Consider the following 24,173-nt stretch of genomic DNA (forward strand, 5'->3'; position numbering starts at 1 on the left):
GACTGAGCCACCCAGGCGCCCCAATAGCCAAGACACTCTTGAAGACCAGTGGGGAGTGGTGCAGAACTTGCATCAAACAGTATCGGTCTTTCGTTAAGCCACAGTAAATGAAGCAGTGCAGTACTAGAGCAGGCAAAGTGACCAACAGAATTGAGAGTCTCAAAGAAACCAATATATATATATATATGAAATTGGTAGCATTACCAATCAATGGGAAAGGACAAATTATTCAATACATTGGTAGAACAATGGTTTATCCATATGGAGGAAAAATTAAAATTGGACCATAAACTCACACCATTAAAAAAAGAAAATCAATTTCATGGGCGCCTGGGTGGCTCAATTGGTTAAGCGTCTGCCTTCTGCTTAGGTCATGATCCCAGGGTCCTGGAATCGAGTCCCACAAAACCAAGAGTCTGCTACTTTGGGGCACCTGGGTGGCTCAGTCGTTGGGTGTCTGCTTTCGGCTCAGGTCGTGATCCCAGGGTCCTGGGATCGAGCTACACATCGGGCTCCCTGCTCAGCAGAGAGCCTGCTTCTCCCTCTCCCACTCCCCCTGCTTGTGTTCCCTTCCTCGCTGTGTCTCTCTCTCTCAAATAAATAAATAAAATCTTAAAAAAAAAAAAGAGTCCACTACTTAACCGACTGAGCCACCCAGGCGCCCCACAATCATACAATTTCTAAAGGGAAAGATTTAAGAATTGAATTCTAAAAATTAACAACTTCTGTTCATCAAAACACACCATAGAGTGAAATAATAAGCCAAAAATGGGAGTATATATTTATAACATACATAATTGCTTAAAGATTGGTATCCAAAATATATAAAGAACACCTATAAATCCATTAAGAAAAATAGGCAAAATATTTGCAGATGTGTGGCACAATGGCTAATTTGCATATTAAAAGATACCCATCTTCATTAGCCAACAGGAGAATTCAAAATCAAAACCACAGTGAGCAATCACTTCCTGCCCACCAGACTGGCAAACATTAAAAACAGTATCAAGTGTTGGTAAGGAAACAAACAGTACTCTACTCCATACACTCCGGGGCAGATTGGAAACTGACCTAGCCACTTTAGAAAATTGAAGATGTACATACCCTGGAACTCAGTAGTTTCACTTCTAGAGAAAGTCTTGAATAAGGAGACATTTCTAGGGTGTACATAGTAGAGCAGAGAAATCTGTAACAGTAAACACCTGAAAACCAGGTAAATGTCCGTCAGAATCAAGAGCTCCACACAACGGGACTCAATGCGTGAGAGGAACTCAATGAATCAGAGCTGTAGCCACAACAATGCTTGCTGCTCAGGAGCCAGATGTTGGCAGAAAGAAGCGGGTTGTAGAAGAACATTATTCCATCATGTAAAGTCCCGAAACTTGTATACTGCATCTTCTCGTTAGAAATACCGGTACAGTGAAAATATACAGAAAAGCAAGGAAATGGTGAACACACCACCTGGGATGATTAATCACGTCTGAGAGGAGAGAGGAGGTGGGACATGAAGGGCACACAGGGGACCCCAGAGGTAAGAGCAATGATCTTGTATTTAAAGTAGGTGCTGGGCACGTACGTGTTTCCTGAATTACTAGTTTTTTTATTCTACTCAATCTCGTTAAAAACGGTCAGTAAGGGTCACCCAGGATGGGTGATGGCTGTGGCCAGAAGAGCCTCTACGGGACAGCAATTCCTGCTTAGCCCAAGCCTGGAGTCTGATGGGCCTTGGGAAGAATGTGTAGCAATATTCTTTGCTCACCCCTCAGGAATAAGAAAATGTGTTTTTTTGTTTTTTCTTTGTAAAACAGGTTTTCCAGCTGAGCTAGAGGCGGGCTCTGACCCTGGTGGACTGAGGATTATGAGTGTGTGAAGGTGTGTGTGCCAGGGGAGGGGTTGGAGAAGGATGAGGGGAGGTGAGAAAAGGGAACAGGGTATGGTGGGAGGGTTTAGGGCCCCAAAGACAAGGAAGGCCCCAAGTGGGAGAGGTTAATGGGAACGCTCAGCATAGCACCCAAAGAAAACGAGGATTAACACTGAAAACACCAATTCATACATATTGCGTCTACTCTCGGGGCTTGATGAAACCAGTTTGATTCTGGCCAATAGCCAAGGGGGAAAAAACCAGGGCCCGATCTCACAGCGCCCTTGAGGATGTGCCTGGTAAATGGGCACCTCGGAAGGAGTCATGTCAGCTCCTGCCGACTTCTTATCCTTGCACGGTTCTCGCATCAATTAAAAATGCCTCCGTCCTGTTTGGCCTGTCTTCCAGGGGACAGGGTGGAATCTGTTGGCCTCACCTAATACCGGTATTGCTCTGCCTTAGTTTTTCCTGAAGTAAAACTTGGCACTGACCTCCCAGCATGGCAGAAAGACAAGCCCATCCCTCCCAGGCCATTCATTCTTCGCCTCGGCTTGGGGCGGGGAGGTAGGTGATGCGTGAAGCGCCGCTGGGAAGGGGCCCCGTGGAGCTGGTCTGGCTTCTCCAGGCTCAGGGTTTGAATCAAAGGGCAGAGGCGGGGAGCCTCCGTGGCTCCAGTTGGGCTGTCTTCAGATCTCCAGCTGTTGGGTCTTTTTGGTTTTTATTACATTAGCCTTAAAAAAAGTTTTTAATCAGCAAGAATCAGTGAAGCAGGCTTTATGGTGCAATAATTCTACATGTTTTGTTATAAATATCCCCAGGCAAAGTTAAGGTTATTTCATACCACTATCAAAGTAACACGCCCGCTTCGGTTGCAACAAGGAATCTGTGAGGGCTAGCAAGCAGGAAGCATACCATCTGCATTTTAAGAGGCTTTTGTTTTAATAAAATGGGCATATATTTACCCATAAAAGAGATTGACCAGCTTGGCAAATTCAGAACCCATGAGAAGTCAAGATACAGAGACAAGCCACATTATTTGCTGAATTAAAAAAAAAAAAAATCACCCATCCACCCACTTCCCAATAACAGCACTCAGTTGTGGGTTTTGGCGATACTGATGTTTACAATAAACTCAGCGCTCAAAGGCTCCAGGTCCAGCACCAGAGGCCTCGGCTCTACAGAAGACGCCGAGGTCTGTTTTTTTATTAAGAGTTAAGATTTTTCCCCCTTCGACTCCCCTGAAAAAAAACATCAGATGAAAGTTTGAAATTGTTAAAGCCAGGATGAAAAGACACTCCCCTGGTTCTGTTTCATAGATTGCATTCGGTCTTGTTTATTTCAACCCTGAAGAGGTTTGGCAGTGGACACCAGTGAGCTTGCAGAGGGGCTGCGCAGAGGCAGCGAACGAACCCCCACATTCTGTTCTCTCCTGCGCAGATTTACCGACTGGCCTCAGACAGATTTCCAAACTCCATACTCCCTGCCAGGGAAGATTTCACAATTCTCTTCCATCAAACTTCCCTAAAGCTGCAAGTCTTTTTTTTTAAGTTTTTATTTTAATTTCAGTTAGTTAACATACAGTGTTATATTCGTTTTAGGGGGACACTAGACTGATTCAACACTTCCATACAATACCTGGTGCTCCTCACAAGTGCCCTCCTTCATCACCATCACCTATTTAATCCATTCCTCCACCCACCTCCCTTCTGGAAGCCATCAGTTTGTTCTCTATAGTTAAGAGCCTTTTTGGGGTGCCTGGGTGGCTCAGTGTGTTGGGCATCTGACTCTTGGTTTCAGCTCAGGTCATGATCTCAGGGTCATGAGATCGAGCCCCGTGTTGGGCTCTGTGCTCAGCATGCATGTTTGCTTGAGATTCTTTAAAAAAAAAACAAAGAAAAGAAAAAGAGCCTGTTTCCCTCTCTTTTTTTCCTTTTCCTCGTTTGTTTTGTTTCTTAAATTCCACATATGAGTGAAATCATATGGTATTTGTCCTTCTCTGACTGACTTATTTCCTTTAGCATTAATATTCTTTAGCTCCATCCATGTCATTGTAAATGGTAAGATTTCATTCTTTTTTATGACTCAGTAATATTCCATTACACACACACACACACACACACACACACACACACACACACTCACCACTCTTCTTTATCCACTCATCGATCGATGGACACTTGGGCTGTTATCCATAATTTAGCTATTGTGGATAATGTTGCTGTAAACATCAGGTTGCATGTATCCCTTTGAATTAGTGTATTTGTATTATTTGCGTAAATACCTAGTAGTACAATTGCTGGATTGTAGAGTAGTTTTATTTTTAACTTGTCGAGCAACCTCTATACAGTTTTCCAGAGTGGCTGCACCAGTCTGCATTCCCACCAACAGGGCGAGAGTTTTCCTCTTTCTCCACATCCTTGCCAACACCTGTTGTTTCTTGTGTTGTTGATTTTAGCCATCTGACAGGTGTGAGGTGATAATCTCATTGTAGTTTTGATTTGCATTTCCCTGATGATGAGCATCTTTTCATGTGTCTGTTAGTCAACTATAGGTCTTCTTTGGAAAAATGTCTATTCATGTCTTCTGCCCATTTTTAAATTGGATTATTCATTTTTTGGGTGTTGAGTTTGATAAGTTCTTTATAGATTTTGGATACTAACTCTTTATTAGATACGTCATTTGCAAATATCTTCTCCCGTTCCGTAGGTTGCCTTTTAGTTTTGTGGATTGTTTCCTTCACTGTGCAGAAGCTTTTTATTTTGATATAGTCCCCATAGTTTTTTTTTTGTTATTTTTTAAAATATTTTATTTGCTTATTTGACAGAGAGAGACATAGCAAGAGTGGAACACAAGAGGGGGAGTGGGAGAGGGAGAGCAGACTCCCTGCCGAGAAGGGAGCCTCCTGATGCAGGGCTTGATCCCAGGACTCTGGGATCATGACCTGAGCCGAAGGCAGACGCTTAACGCCTGAGCCACCCAGGCACCCCTTGTTATTATTTTTTTAAAGTAGGCTCCATACCCTGCCTGGGGCTTGAACTCAGGACCCTGAGATCAAGAGTTGTATGCTCTACTGACTGAGCCAGGAGGCGCCTCCCATAGTTTATTTTTGCTTTTGTTTCCCTTGCCTCAGGAGACATATCTAGAAAGAAATTGCTATGGCCAATATCAAAGAAGTTATTGCCTGTGTTCTCTAGGATTTTCATGGTTTCAGGTCTCACATTTAGATCTTTCATCCATCTTGAATTTATTTTTGTGTATGGTGTAAGAAAGTGGCCCATTTTCATTCTTTTGCATGTTGCTGTCCAATTTTCCCAACCCCATTTGTTGAAGAGACAGTCTATTTCCTATTGGATATTCTTTCCTCCTTCATCAAGAGTAATTGATCATATAGTTGTAGGTTCATTTCTGGGTTTTCTATTCTGTTCCATTGATCTATGTGTCTGTTTCTGTGCCAGTACCATACTGTTTTTTTGTTTTTTTTGTTTTTTTTTTTTTACTGTTTTGATGACTACAGCTTTGTAATATAACTTGAAGTCCGGAAATATGATGCCTCCAGCTTTGCTTTTCAAGTTTGCTTTGGCTATTCGGGGTCTTTTGTGGTTCCATCCAAATTTTAGGATTGTTTGTTCTGGCTCTGTGAAAAATGCTGGTGGTATTTTGATAGGGATTGCATTAAATGCGAAGATTGCTTTGGGTAGTATAGACATTTTAATAATATTTGTTCTTCTAATCCATGAGCATGGACTGTCTTTCCATTTCTTTGTGTCATCTTCAATTTCTTTCATCAGTGTTTTATAATTTTCAGAATACGGGTCTTTCACTTCTTTGGTTAGGTTTATTCCTAGGTGTCTTACTGGTTTTGGTGCAATTATAAATGGATTAATTTGTGAATTTCTCTTTTCTACCGCTTCATTATTGGTGTACAGAAATGCAACAGATTTCTGTACATTGATTTTATATCCTGTGACTTTACTGAATTTATCAGTTCTAGCAGTTATTTGGTGGAGTCTTATGACATAATATGTCATCTGCAAATAGTGAAAGTTTTACTTTTTCCTTGCTGACTTGGATGTCTTTTATTTCTTTTTTGTTGTCTGATTGCTGAGGCTAGGACTTCCAGGACTATGTTGAATAAAAGTGATGAGAGTGCACATCCCTGTCTTGTTCCTGACTGTAGAGGAAAAGCTCTCAGTTTTTCCCCACTGAGGATGTTAGCTGTGGGTTTTTCATATATGACCTTTATTATGTTGAGGTGTGTTCCCTCTCAACCTACTTTGTTGAGGGTTTTTATTATGAATGGATATTATACTTTGTCAAATCAAAGCTGCAATTCTTGAAGCAAAGGTTGTCCTGGGTTGGAAGGAAATATCTAAGGGGTGTCAGATTTAGTAGGAAGGGTGTTTGTTCGCTTACCTTTTCATTTGCTAAGCAACTCACCCGTCCCAGCCAGGGCCCTGGGCATTTGTATATTGAGTCATCCAAGGATCCCACAAGGCAGGCTTCCCTCCCCTGGCACAGATGACGCTTAGAAGCGGGAGAGGAGAGGAAGGCGTACAGGAGCGTGGGCTGCTTGGTCACTGAGCGCTTGGGGGGCAGGGCTGCCTGCTGTGCCCTCCTCACTCCTTCCCGCCATCGCCCTTTCTGCTCCCCTCCCTCAGGTTCCCTCCGCCATCGGTGTGGGTGAGTAGTGAGAAACATGGGCACCCATGAAATGCCCCATGAACCTGGCCTGGGGGCAGACTGTATGACAAGAGCTGTAGTATGGAGACTGCAGCTGCCGGTCCTCGATGTCAAAGCACTCATCTGGATTTGGAGCTGGAAGTTTTGGCCCTGACCATAGATAGGGCCACAGTGACCCTCCCTCTGTCCTTGGCTGTACCCTCTCCTTGAGGTCCTTCCCGGGGGTGCGTCCCAGGGGCACTGTTGGCCTCCTGTCCCACACTGAGGTGCAGAACAAATGTCTTGATCGTCCTCAACCTCAGCCCCACATTTCTGGGCTGTGCAGTGATGCGGCCTCTGACAATGTGGTTTGTGAGCTGGGGGGTGGGGAGCCTCCACCCAAATCTCCTCAAGTAACATACCCTGGCCCTGTTGTAACCTGGGGCTTCCCTTCGAGCCTGGGTGGTGACAGCCACACGGGTGGGGCTGCCCGCCTAATCTCCCTCGCACCCATAAATCCAGGCACAACCCCTTGGGGCTCACCTATGGTGTTAGTGCTTGGAAGGGCTTTCTTCTCTTGAGCCCCTTTCCATGATGGAAAGGTAGGCTACTAGTCAGTAAACGAGTTCCCCCAGCCAAATGACTAGGAAGCCAGTTATTGGTTAAGAGGTCTTTAGCCGGTGCCAGAGTGGAAGAGGTGGGGCTTCAGTGAGAGGTAGAAGGGTCTGGAAGTAAACCAGGTCTCTCTTTGATTGTGGGGCCCAAGGCTTCACTCCCAGGACAATAGGGTGGTGGGAAGGGCAGTCACCAAGCTACTCCCTTCAGCTTTCTGGCTGATGTGGAGAGACAACATCCAGTCCTGTGGAGGAGAAGTGATTGGGATTCCCACCGGAGCCCACGGTTGGAAGGAGAGGGGGCTATGGTGAGGCTCCTGGACCCATGGATGGGTGCCTAGGAAGCCAGGGGAGTCTTTTTATTATAGAACACATTTGAAAAGGTGTAGCCAGCTTCATGGTTTACATGGCACAAGCAAACCTTCTGGCTCCAGCTCCTTCAAAGGGTTCTGCACTTGGAGGATCCACCTAAGTAAGCCCTCTGGGAAGAGCTCAGGACCGTCCCTGAGACTCGAGTCGGTCTGTGCCGCCACCAACAGTCAGGAGAACTACCACCAGGCCCTGCCCAGCCGGTTTGGCTCCTGCTGACTTCCAGAATTTCCATTCCAGAGGAGCTTAAAAAAGATGATAAAATCCCTAATTATGGCTTCTGTAGGCATTTCCTCCCCCAGGCTCAAGCTACCTGGAAGGCAGCTGAGAAGCTTTCCAGGTGCCAAGTGCCTGCGGAGGGGACCCCTGCTGGCACTGAGCTCCCCCCCTCACCCCCAGTCCCACCAGGGCCCACAAACACCCCCTCAACCTTCAGACTTCTAACCAACTTACAAAGCAGAAACCTATTGCGAATGTGGGCTTTACCTGAAGCAAGGTTGCAATGAATGGAGTTCTTCTCTTGTTACCACAAGTCAAGTGGGCCCTCAGTGGACCAACCCCAACCTGGAGCTGTGTCCTTTGCCTTAACGGACCCCCACCAATCCCACCAAGGAGGAGGAGTCCCAGAAAGAAGCCTCAGGGTCCTGCAAAGCAGGGGCTCAGCAGGGGTCCCCTTCAAATGCTGGCTCAGGCAGCAGGGCAGTGACCCACCCACTGGCTGTTTTCTTATTGATGGTGCCTGGCAGGCAGGTAGGGCCACCGTGAGATGTCCTATCATTAGTCCTGCCACATGGGAAAGATCAAAGCCAACAAATGGAGGTGGGCTGGTGTGTGTGAACTGCAGGCAAAAGTGGAGACTGTGAAAGCTGAGGACCTCTAGCACCTAAATTCAGGGTCTTACCTCTCGTGTGCCTGTGTGTACCATCAGCATATTGTAATTAAAGGGCTTTGAGTTTGGATACAGGCCCTAAGCCACCACCAGTGGAATCTGACAAGAGAGTCTGGTAAACTCCTGGACCCCGTGAACTTGGCTTACGAAAGCTGTCATTCTGTCCTTTGCACTTGACATGCTCCAGCCTTAGTAAACGAAGTAGTCCCCAAATAAGACACATCACAAAGCCTTTGCCTTCTGCTTGCACAATCTTCTTCCTTGAAGCAGAAAGGGTCCCAAGTCTCTATCTCCTCTAGAGCAGGCCCTCCTCAGTGTACCCCACAGGGCCTCGAATGTCCTCTGTCCCAGCACTCAGCCTGTCACAGTATTTGGAGTACAATGGACATGTGATAAAATAAAACAAAGTTCTATCCTTAAACTATCTGATATTTATTTTTTCAAAAAGAAAAACTGAAAGAAAAGGCAGAAAATGAAAGAAAGAGAGGCTGATGCAAACAACAACTGAAACCCTCCCATAGCACTCAGTTCATCCTTCACCCTTGGTACACTGTGTTCCAGTCACCTGCTTCCGGTATGTCTCATCTGCTATGCAGGGAGCTCCTAGAGGCAGGGCATATGTGTTCTTCATCCTGGAACACCCCTTTATGAGATGCACTGCTTGGTATACAGTAGGCACCAAATAGATGTCTGTTGGATGCATGGCAAACCAATGAACACAAGAAATCTAGAGACAAGAGCAGCACTACTGCACGAGGGAAGATGGTAGAGTGAATTGAAGTGTAGCCAACTTACAAAGCAGAAACCTATTGCGAAAGAAGAGCCAAAGGTAAGTAACACCTGTCACTAGTGAACGGGTGTAAATATTTTGCCAGGGTGCCTAAGCAAATGCCCAGATGTCAGGCTGTCAGGCAACTCCCAACCCCAGGCTCACAGCTGCAGGGGACACTCGACTGGCCTTTTGACTGTCCCCCTGGGCTCCAGTTTCTGCTTTGCCATCGACCTTTTATGGGCATTATTCTTCTCATCTGAGTATTCATGTGTGTAATTCCACCACATCAAAACTCTGTAAAGTGGATATTCTATAGGTAAGTCTTGAATGAACAACAACCTTACAGAGCCTAAGAAAAATGTTTTAAAATATAGGATCGATTTATGAATCAAATGGGAAATTCATTGGGGTCAACTGCCAAGATTGTAATGGCACATTCTTTTTTAAAAGATTTTATTTATTTATTTGACAGAGAGAGAAAGAGAGAGAGAGAGAGCACAAGCAGAGGGAGAAGCGCAGAGGGAGAGAAGCAGGCCCCCCCGCAGAGCAGGGAGCCCAACGCGGGACTCAATCCCAGGACCCTGACATCATGACCTGAGCCAAAGGCAGACGCTTAACCAACTGAGTCACCCAGGCGCCCCTGTAATGGTACATTTTTTTCAGCATCATAATATCGATGTAGTCGGCCTCAGGTGCTGTAGTTACTATTATTGCTGTCAGTGCTACTAATACAATTACTTTTATTGTCGTAGATTAAAAACTTGTGAGGGCCAAGGCATTCTGATGTGAGTCAAAATGGAAATCTGAAATGTAAAAGATGTGGGAGAATTTTCTTAGAAATGGGACAGGCTTTACTACCCTCTCCTAAGAGAGGAAGGCCGGATAGAGAAAACTGCCAAGCGTGGGCCCCTCTCAGTGGAAGAATGGTGGTGTTTCTCTGGCGGACAATCCTTGTAACTTTTCTCCAACCCTCAATTCCACTGACCCCCTTTGAATACAGTTAATATATGTAGCTAGCTAAGTCGCCCATTACTTTAACTTTAGACCCGGTTCTTAAGTGTATTTGGCTCAGAAACTGACACAGCATTGCCAGGTTGCATAAGAAAACATATTTTTATATTACCAGTGTCCCTAGAAAATTGTGCATAATTAAATGCATTCAAGTGTCATGGCTTCCAGGCAAATCACCTCATCTCTCTGGGCTCCCACATCTCATTCTGAAATCTGACTATATGGCTAAGGTTCAGTACAGCTTTAAAATTCCTAAGCCTGGATCTGATCTGACCCACAGGGGTATGCAGTTTTAAGCAAACCTAATATACAGAAAAGACCAGATTTACTAAAAAAATCAATGAGAGGGTTGGGAGCGTCATGCTTCTTAAACATATCATGCGCACGCAAATCCCCTGGGCATCTTGGTAAAGTGCAGATTCTGATTGAGCCGCTCTGGGGAAGGGGCCGAGGTTCTGCGTCCAAGTCCCTGGTGATGCCCCGGCTGCTGCTGGTTCATGGACCACACCTTGAGTGGCAAGGGCGTAGCATACCTGCAGTGCTGAAGCCTCCCTCTAAACACCACTGCCGAGGGCACTTCCTTGCGTGAGATCTGTCTTGCTTTCTACCTGTGACACCGGCCACGCTGGCCACAGCTGTCTGCACTGGGGACTAGCAGCTGACCTACAGCAGCCAGGCTGGCCGGCACCTGTGAGGTAGTTCAGCGCAAAATCACGTCCAAGAAGGATGACTATCCAAGAGGAGGCACATTTAATGGACCCAACCGCTTCCTCTCTCAGGTTTGAACGTGACACAGAGAACTGTGCCCAGATGCAAAAATGTCCAAGGAAGGGTTCTAGAGGGCAGGGGGGTGGGGGGATGGGTTAGCCTGGTGATGGGTATTTTTTTTTTTTTTTAAGATTTTATTTATTTATTTGAGAGAGAGAATGAGATAGAGAGAGCATGAGAGTGGGGAGGGTCAGAGGAAGAAACAGACTCCCTGCTGAGCAGGGAGCCTGATGCGGGACTCGATCCCGGGACTCCAGGATCATGACCTGAGCCGAAGGCAGTCGCTTAACCAACTGAGCCACCCAGGCGCCCCTGGTGATGGATATTAAAGAGAGCACGTTCTGCATGGAGCACTGGAGGTTACACACAAACAATGAATCATGGAACACTACATCAAAAACTAATGATGTAATGTATGGGGATTAACATAACAATAAAAACTAATGATGTAATGTATGGGGATTAACATAACAATAAAAATTAAAAAAATAAATAAAGGGAACAATTCAGTGACAATTTAGTGCTGTAAAAAAAAAAAAGAAAAATGTCCAAGAAGGCACTATAAAGAGAGAAGAAAAGCAGTAGCAGAAACATTAGTAGGAGAAGCAGGGGCAGCGAGGCTGGGGCACTGCCCCGTCAGAAGCATTGGAATTGAGAGAAAGGGATTCTGACATCGAGCAGACAAGATGACAGGGCTGCTAGAGTTCGTGCTGAATGGTGAATCATTTTTTTGGTTCTCCTAGCAGTTTGGTTCAGGGGTGCTGTATACGGACTTTTCCTGTAAGTTTTGATTAAATCTCATGAATGCAGACACCTTGAACATTCCTCTGTACCTTGTGACCCTCGTGGTGATTCTTCTTTTTTTTTTTTAAAGATTTTTATTTATTTATTTGACAGAGAGAGAGAGAACACAAGCAGGGGGAGCGGCAGGCAGAGGGAGAAGCAGGCTCCCCACGGAGCAGGGAGCCCGATGCGGGGCTCGATCCCAGGACTCTGGGATCATGACTTGAGCCGAAGGCAGAAGCTTAATTGACTGAGCCACCCAGGCGACTGATTCTTCCATTTAAAACCATCCTTTACTTCACCTAGGACTTTACTGTAGCACACACCCCTGAGGCATTGTAAATGTATCCCTTATGCCCACATTTCTCACACAGACAGTTAAAGTACACCTCAGCTCATCCTAATAGAGCGAGATGACCAATTCTGCCAAAAACTAATGGCAGAAGAGGGGTGGGAAGGGTGTACTAGTTAGCCTGACTGCCATAACAAAGTACCACAAAATGGGGGGCTGAAACAACAGAAATCTATTTCCTCATGATCCTGGAGCCCAGGAGTCCAAGATCAAGATGGCGACAGGGCTGGGTTCTTCTGAGGCCCCTCTCCTTAGCTTGTAGATGGCGCCTTCTTGCTGTGTCCTCACATGGTTTTCTTTCTGTACTTGTCTGGGTCCTACTCTCCTCCCCTGAAGACACCAGTCATATTGGACTAGGGCCACTCTAAAGACCTCTTTTTAATTTAACTATGTCTTTGGGCGCCTGGGTGGCTCAGTTGGTTAAGCGACTGCCTTCGGCTCAGGTCATGATCCTGGAGTCCCGGGATCGAGTCCCGCATCGGGCTCCCTGCTCGGCAGGGAGTCTGCTTCTCCTTCTGACCCTCCCCCCTCTCATGTGCTTGCTCTCTCTCATTCTCTCTCTCTCAAATAAATAAATAAAAAATCTTTAATTTAACTATGTCTTTAAAGACCCTATATTCAAATACAGCCACATTCTGAAGTACTTTGAGTGGGGGACACCCCCAAAATAGATTTCTGTTGTTTCAGCCTCCCATTTTGTGGGTCTCCTAAACCATTATCATGCTCTTCTTTGAGATGGCTGCTGGGCTGGTAAGCACAGGCTAGGTGGTGCATCCTCTGGAGTTGCCCATGGAAACGTTAGGAACTCTGCGATGGCACTACCGATTTGAAACGGTCACAGCTGGCCGTGGAGTGCCATCAGTGCCAGTTAATAGGCTGATGGTGGAGGCAACATGCTTCACAGTTTTATAGCTGGCCCTGTCCTGGTCAACACATTTGTGGACAACTTGAATGAATGCAGAAGGCATGCTCAGGAAACGCGTGGGTGACACAGGCTGAGAGGGATGATGGTATAGTTATTAGCCTGAACGCAAATGTCCTCCATACATCACAGAATCAAAACTTAAATGACTGTGACTGGCTAGAACCAACAGGCCAAAACAAAAAGGAAGCACAGCAGAACATATGTGAGGTTTTCTCTTCAGGTTGATAAAGGCAATCAACCAGAGCAGTGCTTCTACAGCTTTAGGGAGCCCAGGAATCATCTGGGGATCTTGCTAAAATGCAGGTTCTGATTCAGTAGGTCAGGAGTGGGCCTTGACATCCCGTGTTTCTAACTAATTCCTAGGTAAGGAGAAGCTGCTGGCCCACTGGCTCCTCTCGGAAGCATGAGCACGAAAAAGCCCTGGGGTGAGTCATTAGCCACAAGCTTCATACTTCCACAATCTGACTTTGCACCAACAGCACTATGGACTTCTGCCCTAAATACTAAATGCGCTCGCCACCCTCCCGACTCTCCAAGCCCTATGGGCTGTGTTGCATTTAGCGTGGGAACCACATTTAGTGTGAAGAAATACAGTCAAGGGAACAATTAAAATACTGAGAAATCTAGATGACCGTTGTGCGAATTGATGAACTGGGTCCCCTCAGTTGCAGAAGGGACATGAAATGTAGGAAAGGAAATGGAGTTACCCTCACATAGTTAAAGTGCTATCACATGGGATAGAGATTAGCTCTGAAGCATTAACAAACAAATAAAACAACCCCCCCTCCCACCCCGTGTGGGAATCAAGGGGGCAGGTTCTGGGGTTGGACAGACCTAGGTTCAAATCCCAACTCAACTACTTTCTCTGTGACTTCCGCTAAATCATTTAGTCTCTTGCCACACCAGTGTCCTTATCTGTAAAATATAAATACTGCTAGCAGCAGCTATCTGCAGTGTTAATTCAGCTATATGAACTGCGAGAACAGATACATTGTTAGTTGTTTACACGTTAGATGTTTATATCCCACTTGTACGTAGGCCAAAATGCTGTTCTTGGTCAACAGGCAGTTTGGCTCCAAGCCACAATTCAGTGACCCAAGGCTCTGGTGGCTCTGCCATCTTCAGGATTTATACTTGTCTTTTTTTTTTTTTTTTTTTAAAGATTTTATTTATTTATTTGACAGAGAGAGACACAGCGAGAGAGGGAACACAAGCAGGGGGAGTGGGAGAGGGAGAAGCAGGCTTCCTGCCGAGCAGGGAGCCCGATGCGGGGCTCGATCCCAGGACCCTGGGATCATGACCTGAGCCGAAGGCAGACGCTTAACGGCTGAGCCACCCAGGTGCCCCAGGATTTATACTTGTCTTGAGCCAGATCGGAAATGTCGCACATCACTTCTCCCTACATGTCTTTGGTCAGACCTCAGACACACAGCCACATTTACCTAAAGGAGACTCATGGTCTAGCTGTGTGTGCAAGAAGAAATGGGTCCCTGCCATTCTCTCATGAGGCCGTGTGAAGGGGTTTACATAACGCAGGTGGAATGCTTAGCGTGGCCCCGTACCGGATCGCGCTCGAAAAATTGCTACTGTTATTATGTAACTTAACAGAACAAAAGTAGGTCCCAAATGCTAAATTACAGGAAGGCAGATTTCAAATTAAACCAAGGCAGAATATAGAAATAACAGGACAATTCAAGTATGATTTCAAATTAAATCCAGGCAGAATATAGAAATAACAGGACAATTCAAGTATGGCTCGTATAAAATACTGAGGTCACCACCACGCGCACTACTTTAGTAGAGGACCTGTGTTTCAGGGATGCTGAAGGGAGTTCTTTTATTAGAAGGGATTAGATAACCTTTAGACAGCCTCAGAAGTATCTAGAACTTTGGGCTGCAAATAAATGGCTTGATTCTAAGTGGATTTATACTTAAATGTGGTAGACGAGACCACACAGACATCTTGTTCAACAGACAAGTTCATTCTGGTAACCAGTCTGTACCTTTAGCAATTGATGTCACTCAGTAACCCTGAAACAGACTTAACTGGAGATGCAACATCTTATCGTCTTGCTTGATTTGGTATCTTTCTCCCCTAATCCCCATGCCTGCCTGTGCATCTTTCAAAAAGATGGATTAAAACTTAATCTTGGAAACCTGAGATTTCAGTCTTCCCTTGAGATAACCGAAGACACTGTGCCATGAAAACAAGTTTTGAGAATCTGCTCCATGACTGTTCCTATGCTAGTATTTTAGGCAAAGGCTGCTGTTCACCGACCTTTACGGACTGCATTCAACAGGCTTTCCTGTGGGGTTCTACTGCAGACTTCTAAAGGCCCTTCCCCAAACCACTGCCAACCGTTTGCCTAGTGATTTAGTAAGTCCCTAAGAAAAAAGGCAGAGAATGGCTTTTTAAAGCTATAGTAGGGCAAGATATACATTCTCTTAAAATTAGTTAGGATCTTTTTAATATTCTATCTCATAAGAAATCTGATAAAAACCTAAGCTGCCTGTAGTGACCCAAGATTTAGAACTCGGTACCAGCTCCCAGTTCCAGAGGCGAATGCCCTGTCTGGGATCAGTCCATGAAGCTATTCTTGACGTGTCTCCAATTTCCAAGTCTCTCCTTGGTGATGCGTCTCTCCCCAGGAATTCTGGACTTTGCTCCTTCCTTTCCTTCCCCAATAATATAGGAGGCAGATTCACTTGAATACACTACTCTAAACACTAGGACAGCATAGTCTTAACCACATCAAAGATAGATTTCTCAGAACAAAGCCACCAAAAGCCTTGCCTGAAGGGGAAGGAAAGGGGGGAGAAGGATAGACATCTTGACAGAACTCAAGATTCTGAGTCTCCACTGTAAAGAGTTAACAAAATCAGCCCTTTCCATTTTAACAACCATTAAGTTTTTCACTATTATTGAAGTCAAAGGCAGAAAATAGAAGTATCAGGAATATTTAATCACATACAGGATCCTCCTGCAGTGGGCTGAATAGTGTCATTCTCCCCCACCCCACCCCACCCCAAATTCATGTCCATTTGGAACCTTACAATGGACCCTATTTGGAAACAGAGTCTTTGCAGATGTTGGTTAAGGGCCAAGATGAGATCATACTGAATTGGGAGTAGGCCCTAAATCCAATGACTAGGTGTCTTTATAAGAAGAAAAGGACACAGAAGACACAGAAGCCATGTGAGGATGGAAGCAGGGCATTCTGCTGCCACAGCCAAGGAACATCAAAAGCCACCAGTAGTTGGAACAAAGGCAGGAAAGTTCTCTCCTAGAGCCTGTGGAGGGAAACTGGCCCTTCCAACACCTTGATTTCAAACTTCTGGCCTCCAGAACTGTGAGAAAATATGTTTGTGGAAATCTGTTATGTCAGCCCTAAGAAACCTTTACAGCTCAATACAGATCAGTAATGATGCTTGAATTGTTCTTTGATTGGCATCTAGCCCAGCACCACCCACTTTGTAATAATGGCAGAAGCCCTGGAAATGACACAATGTACCATTTATTCAATTGTCTTGCTCTCCTCTGTGTTAGAGGTGATGCTGTCTACTTCTATAGGAATTAACATTGCTGAGGAGTACCCAGTGAGATATTCATATTGCCATCTGCAGGTTTAAAGGATCTTTGGAGACCACTCAGTACAATGACTTCATACTTCTATTCAGGGAAGTGAAGGCCTAAGATAGAAGATTTCATCAAGAAGCCAACCTTCCCCTCATCTTCAGACAAAAGCCTCCATTAAAATTACAAACAGAAGTTATCAGTCCGATAGCCTAAACCTCATTGGTAGTATTTCTATACTAGCTTTCAATGTGCTAATAAACAACTTACGTAGAATTATGGCAGTTCTCCTTCCTCGTTACCTCATCATGTAGAGGGTCACTGCAAGCAATGGTGAGATTAAAAGGTACTTCACTTCACCCCTGAGGACAACAAATTGAAATCATTTTAAACAAATCCAAATGCTCTATGAGGAAATGAGAAACATGGCCTTGATATTGCTTTGAAGGACAGATTTCGAAAGCAATGTTTTATTCTCCTAGTTGTGTTTTTCTTCTCATTTTCTTCCAGTATCTCCAGTGGTATGTAGGAAAGGACACCAAGCTGAATCAATAGTATGACCTAAAAGATCTACAGATTTAACATAGGGGGAAAAAAAAAAAAAAGCACACTGTAGAAAAAAATAGGAAGGGGGGGCACTTGGGTAGCTCAGTCAGTCAGGCAGTTGGCTCTTGGTTTCAGCTCAGGTCATGATCTTGAGGTCCTGGGATCGAGCCCTGTGAGGTCTAGGGCTCCATGCTCAGTGGGGAGTCTGCTTAGGGATTCTCTCCCTCTGCCCCTCCTCCCGCTTGTGTGTGCTCTCTCTTTCTCTCTCTAGAATACATAATTTTTTTTTAATAGGAAGAAATGCACCCAAAATATTACGAGTGTTTTCATTTTCCTTACGGTCTTTTATTTTCCACATGAGGAAACAAAGGCACAGAAAAGTTAAATAATTTGCCCAAGGTCACAAAACTGGTAAGAGGCAAGACTGAGATAGGCAGCCAAGGCAATGTTGCCTCAATACCATCTACAATAAAACTTAGAAAGGTGTCAACCTGGCATTATTAAAGGAGAAGAGTTGCCATTAAAACTGCTCTCATGGTTTACTCACAAAGTCAAAAGTCTTAAAGTGAGTTCCTAGAGAGTATTTTCTTCCCACAAATATTCAATGTGCTAGGTCTACATAAACTCTGAACCTCTTACTGTTACAGGTCTGTTCCTCTCACCTACCAGTCAGTGTTCAAGTATATGGTGGCGAACCGTAGGCTGCACGGCACTCTCTCATTGTTTCCCAAAAGAAAAATATGGCAAAGAAATTCTACTGAGGACCAATTTTCAACTTGTGAAACAACTTCAGTAAAAAAGCAAATGCACCAATGCAATACAACTGAAATGCATATGAAAATACTCAGAAATGGTTAAAAAGTCAGAGAAAAAGATACTGATACCAGATGTAAATCATGCCCACGTGGAAAAAAAAGAAAGTCCTTTCAGTTCAGGGAAGAGTATGAAAGTATCTGAAAAGATAACAGTGCTAACAACAATAAAATAAAAACTAGCTACCAGGTTGTATATAAACATATGACATATTATACTTTTATTTCATGCAGAATCACTGAGTCTTATTGAGGTCAGACTTTGAAAAACACAAGTTGGTTCATTATACAACTAAGGATAGAGATAAAATCCAACTTAATCAGCCTGAGATCTTGGTTCCGTATTTTTCTAAATATGCCCTAACATTACTTGTGTTCTTTGCTGCAACTATGACATAATTAGTATAAATGGCCTTAATTCTAAATAAAGTTTTACCAAAATTCTAATGAAACAAAATTTACCTCAAATGCAGGTTTTAAGAAATATAGGCTTTAAAAGAATGTTAAAATGTTAAATGTTGCTCTTTTTTTAGGAGAAGGATCTTGGATCTTAAAGATACTCAAGAGGAAACAATTTAAAAGGTCAGTCACATTAAAAGTAAATGGATGAAATACGGGTGAATTTTATATATAAAATATACCTCAATAAAGTTGCTAAAAAAAAAAAAAGGGTAAGAGAATTTCCAGTACTTTACTCTTACTGATCATCACGCAAGATAAATATTGAAGGGAGAGGGTCACCAACTTCAATACTTAAAGGGTTCAGACAAGGGAAGGTAAACTTACGCCATATCTAAAGTGAATAGGCACTGGGTGGTTCCAGTGGATTACCATACACAAGGATATACATAATGATTCCAAATCTTCTGATTTTTCAAAAGAAGTGGAAATATAGATTTTTGTAAATTAAAACATGAACAACACTGTATGAGTCACAGAGAATGCATTTATAGATCAAATCTACCCCAAGGCCACCATTTTGCAAATTGAGCGGAAGAATACTTTGGATACACTGTATTTGTTCTTTCCTGGGTAAGATATACTTCATGACACAAAGTTTAAAAATATATATTAAAAATAAATTTTGAAAAAGAATACTTGAGTAAGAAAACCCTAGTGGGCCAAGAAAAGCTTTTGTAATGAATATGCTTAGCTTTCTTTGTGAGTCAAATAGCATGCAAATTCACAGTGATTCCAAAGAAAGTGATATAGTAACTTGGATTTGAAGATAGGTTCTGGAACCCAAATGCTAATACTCCAAAGTAAGTAACAATCAGAGCCAAGAAAGATCCATTGCCCGGGCCCAGCTGCGGGGGCTTACTACTAAAGATATTGGTTTTACAAGTCAGGGACTGAGCAAAGTTATTCTTATAATAAAATAATTATTTTAATGAAGTATTTGAAATAATTTTAAACATCTGATCAATAAGATTATACACAAATATGGGAATATGCTGCACTTTACAAAAAAATAAAGCTAAGCATTTAAATATACAAAAACAACTTTAGGTATAGATCTCTTCTGAAAGTATTCTTTTAACATATACATAATTTATAGCATTTTACATAATAACTTGCCTGAAACAAAAAGATGTGGCCAATTTAACATTTACTACCGTATAGAACATGGCCGTAACAGTCCCAATGGGAAGAACAGGATGAGGAGTAACATACTGGAGGTGTGTTTTTTCCCCTGAATTCTTTTCCTAAAAAGCAGCTTTCTTTTTTGTTTTGTTTTGTTTTTTTAAAACCTTCCTGGAGGATTTACTGGTTCTTTCTGTATGCAATTCTAAATACAGCTATTACTTTTCACAGCTACATGCCACAAAGGTGGAATTAAAAAAAAAAAAAAAAAAGAGGGTTTGCTTTACAAAACATCGGCTTCCCCCTCAGATGAATATATATATATATATATTTCACATATATATATAACATGCTTCTCATAATACATTTAGAGACAAGATCTCTGACAATGAGATGCTGACATTATCTTTTGAGTACTGAATCCAAAATGGAGTCCTACTGTTAAAAATTTCTAATCATCAATTAGGATTTTTTAAATGCAACAAGATGCTTAAAACTTGCAGTAACGAAAAAAATTTTACAAAACCATCCTTAAGATTTAAAACAATACACAAAATAAAAAAAAAAAACTTCTTCCCTTTGAAATACTGCAAATTTGAAAATGTTTGATACATTTTCCCTTTTGGCTGGACTGTGATTTTGTCCTGTCAACGAAACCTGTACCAGCTGCGCTGGAGTTCCAATCTCACCCCTGGAATGGAGGGTGTGTGTGCAGCACACTTCCTGCTCTGGGATTCATTCCATTTTCACTCCCCCTTCTCAGGTGGAATGCAATGCCCCTTCATTCCTTCCAGTACTTCCCACCTTTTCCAGTTTTCAGTGAGGTATATCAGCAGGTCCCGTGTTACAGCTTCCCTGACAAGGATGTCCCCTCACTCGGTATCAGAAGCAGCATACGGTGATGAACCACAGAACAGCAACCTTAGGCACAAACTATCCCCATCTGCCTCAGTTTTGACAACATCGGGACGCGGATGACCAAAGTCACCACAGACCCTGCTCTGTGGCTCGCCACCTGCAACTACAAAGGTGATTGTCACAATTAGCTAGGCAACTTCTGATCCCAGCCCAGAAAACCTAACACCTTGAGACAGGTTCAGTAGAGGATGAAATACAGTTTGCTTGGTAAATAGTGACTCTTCCTTTCCTTCCCCTGCATCTTAATGCTGGCTGTATTAGGGAAATCACCTCACTTGTTAACAGTTTGGCAAATGAAGCAGGTGGTACCAAACAGGGCCTTAACTTGTAATTCAATGCACAGGTAGGCAGAAGCCTATGTCTGTATTAACTGTGTTTCATTAACCAATTTCCAGAAGACAAAGTTGAATTCTAGTCCTTAAGAACCCCATAAGATTTAATAAAAGTTTATAACTGTAAACAATGGTCTTCCCTATTGGTGATTATTTTCCAGAAACTGAAATTTCAGGAGAGTGCAACAATGCTCTTTATGTCTTCTTTGGCAGTAAACAGCAAGGATCTGGATGGAGAGTGCAGTGGTCACTTCAGAAGGGCAAGGTACAGAGCTCGAGAATACTTCATCTCTCTTTCCTGTTCCATACAGAATATCAAGTCCCTGAGACAGATTCTTGTGATTCTTGGACGAAGCAACTGTTTGGTGGCTGTCAGACCGGATGTCCCAGAAGCAAGAAGATTGTCTTTTAAGCCCTAAACAGAATAAACAGAGAAAACAGTTTGAAGTAAGCAATCTTTCATAAAGAGAAAAACTGTCTTCAGAATGGAAGAGCTCACTCGCCTCTGGCCACTGAGCTGGTGCTGGAGAGAATATAATGATGCAGCAGGCTCAACCCTGTCCCGCAGCAGCCCCGTCTCCTGGGGGAGGCCAACTGCCACCACACTAGTTCATGACCTCATTCATTCTCTCTCTCTCACCTGGACCATGGCGACAGCCTCTTAACTGATTTCTCCACTTCCAGGCTTGACTTCACTCCATTCTTTGCTGTGCATTGAAGGCCGGACTTTCCTCTTTAAAGTTCTTAGACAAAACTTTTGGGAGTGATGGCTGTGGACATTATTTCAATTGTGGTGATGATTTCATAGGTCTATGTAAAAACCTATCAGACTGTATACTTTAAAGGTGTACAGTCTTTTGTATATCAATTATAAAAATAAAAGAAAAAGCCTTACATGGTTCATATCCCATCATTCTGTGGTTCAAAAATCTTCGATGGCTCACTGCTATCCCAGTAGCTACGTGAGCACTTGTTATACTGACAGCTATGTGAATCACCTCCCACACACGATCCCTTTCCTTTCATTTAACATTGCAGCAAGTTACATGGGTGCTGTCTGCATTTATCAAATGAGAAAACTGTGCTTTAGACAGGTTATGCAATCTGTTCAAAGTCACACAGCAAAACTGAACTGTGACTCAATTTCTAATTGGATCTGAAGTGAGCGCTCTTAGTCACTGTACTCTATTATCTACCAAATCAGGTACAAACTCATCACCTGGCTTCCCTACAGGCTCACTTCCCACTGTTCCTTTACAAAGCATCTTAACTCTGGCCAATAGATAAAGATCAGCAAAAGGCCATTCCAGACCAATCTATTCATCTTTTAAGACCCATTTCAAATGCGTCTACTTGCCACCCCCACCAAAGGAATTCTCACTGTAGCAATTACTTTACATAGTATTACAGTAATTTGTATACGCTACCACCACTACTACATACCCACTAGACCATAAGCTTTTTGATATCAACCAATGTGGGCTCTAAATGCCATTCAAAAATGAATGAAACCCAATATGCCTATACTAAGTTTTCTAAATATCAGTGTCTACATAATAGTATTAAAACAAAAAAGACTGGAAGGAGAAATGAAAAATACAGAATTTTCAAAGGATAATTTTTAAAGATTTTATTTATTTATTTGGCAGAGAGTGAGAGAGTGAGTGAGTGTGCGCACAAGCGGGGGGAACAGCAGGCAGAGGGAGAGGGAGAAGCAGATTCCCCGCTGAGCAGGGAGCCTGATGTGGGGCTCGATCCCAGGACCCCGGGATCATGACCTGAGCCAGAGGCAGCCGTTTAACCAACTGAGCCACCCAGGTGCCCCTTCTCATTCTTTTTTAAAACCATACTTTGGCTCTCTGAGGAAGACGCGGTTGCAGCCACAGCGGAGGTTGGGACGCCCCGCTCCTGCTCCTGACTCACTGCTGTTCGCTCTCACCGAGGAACAAGTCGGTCAGGAAGCCGCGCTGCAGCCATGGCTTTTAGAGACACCGGGAGGACCCCCGTGGAACCGGAGGTGGAGATTCACCGAATCAGAATGACTCTCACCAGCTGCAAGGTAAAATCTTTGGAAAAGGTATGTGCTGACTTGATCAGAGGCGCAAAGGAAAAGAATCTCAAAGTGAAAGGACCAGTTCGGATGCCTACCAAGACTCTGAGAATCACTACAAGAAAAACTCCTTGTGGTGAAGGTTCTAAAACCTGGGATCGTTTTCAGATGAGGATCCACAAGCGACTCATTGATTTGCACAGTCCTTCTGAGATTGTTAAGCAGATTACTTCCATCAGTATTGAGCCAGGAGTTGAGGGTGAAGTCACCATTGCAGATGCTTAAATTAACCTTTTTAGTAAATTGATTATTAGTTGTTAGAAAATAAATAAACAAATAAAACCATACTTTGTTTCCGAAAACATCTTGATAGGGTTGGTAACCCTCCTTTCACCCTCCAAAAGACTTATATAAGAAAAAAAATTTACCTAACATAGGAAGCAAATCTTCTGGTTCTATAAATATCCTTTTATAACTATCAAATTTTAATTATGCCCTCTACATTTGTTTTGTTTTGCTTTGTTTTGATGGAGAAAGCAATCCTTTTTTTTTTTTTTTTTAAGATTTTATTTATTTATTTGATAGAGAGAGACACAGCGAGAGAGGGAACACAAGCAGGGGGAGTGGGAAAGGGAGAAGCAGGCTTCCCGCTGAGCAGGGAGCCTGATGTGGGGCTCGATCCCAGGACCCTGGGATCATGACCTGAGCCAAAGGCAGACACTTAATGACTGAGCCACCCAGGCACCCCGAAAGTAATCCTTTTTAAGGTCTCCAATAACACTATGGTCAAAACAAGTCAACTTAATTCCATGCATGTTCACAAAATGACTGAGGGGCACTTTATCTGATGGTCAAATAAAATTTCCTTGAAATATGTTTTGCAATTTTGGGGGAATATGATATCACAATCACATTTCTATACTCATTATGGTAAACTTGGCTCAAAAGGGTCCATGGAACAAATTCTGGAACATTTTTAGAAAGGACAAAAACATTACTCTCGGCTGCACAATTGCCTGGCTACTTCTCCGGGGAGCCCATCTATGGTATAGAGCCAGTCTCTCACCACTTCTGCAAGGTTCTTAGTAATGAATGCAGTTTGTACAAATACAAGTGTCAGCCTGTGACTTCAGCTAAGCACGTCAGTCATGCGCTAGCACATTCCTCTTCCCTGTTAAAGTTACCACTCAGAGGTGGTATAATGTAGATATAATCTTAACTGCTGTAAATTATCACCATCACAATATTTTCGTAAGATTTTTGCAGAATGGGGATGCCTGGGTGGCTCAGTCGGTTAACCATCCACCTTCAGGTCAGGTCATGATCCTGGGGTCCTGGGATCAAGCCCCACACT

The 24,173-nt window shown here is 43.4% G+C and overlaps 1 protein-coding gene, 1 long non-coding RNA gene and 1 pseudogene across 2 annotated transcripts in view; 2 read left to right on the forward strand and 1 right to left on the reverse strand.

Moving 5' to 3' along the window:
• The first annotated feature begins 1,509 nt into the window (after window positions 1-1,509).
• Window positions 1,510-2,354, forward strand: LOC144379831 (uncharacterized). Its single transcript, XR_013443268.1, has 3 exons — window positions 1,510-1,531; window positions 1,809-1,872; window positions 2,270-2,354. It is a non-coding gene; the product is annotated as an uncharacterized LOC144379831 (long non-coding RNA).
• Window positions 2,355-19,297: 16,943 nt separating this feature from the next.
• The window catches only part of TAF4B (TATA-box binding protein associated factor 4b), a 124,181-nt gene continuing 119,305 nt past the window's right edge, over window positions 19,298-24,173 (reverse strand). Inside the window, exon 15 of the mRNA XM_078060486.1 lies at window positions 19,298-21,184. Within this exon, the coding sequence (XP_077916612.1) occupies window positions 21,017-21,184 (168 nt within the window). The 3' untranslated portion in view covers window positions 19,298-21,016. The remainder of the gene's footprint in view (window positions 21,185-24,173) is intronic.
• Window positions 22,730-23,119, forward strand: LOC118533762 (small ribosomal subunit protein uS10 pseudogene; annotated as a pseudogene).

Source organism: Halichoerus grypus, chromosome 13 (assembly GCF_964656455.1).
Source record: "Halichoerus grypus chromosome 13, mHalGry1.hap1.1, whole genome shotgun sequence".
Lineage (NCBI taxonomy): Eukaryota > Metazoa > Chordata > Mammalia > Carnivora > Phocidae > Halichoerus > Halichoerus grypus.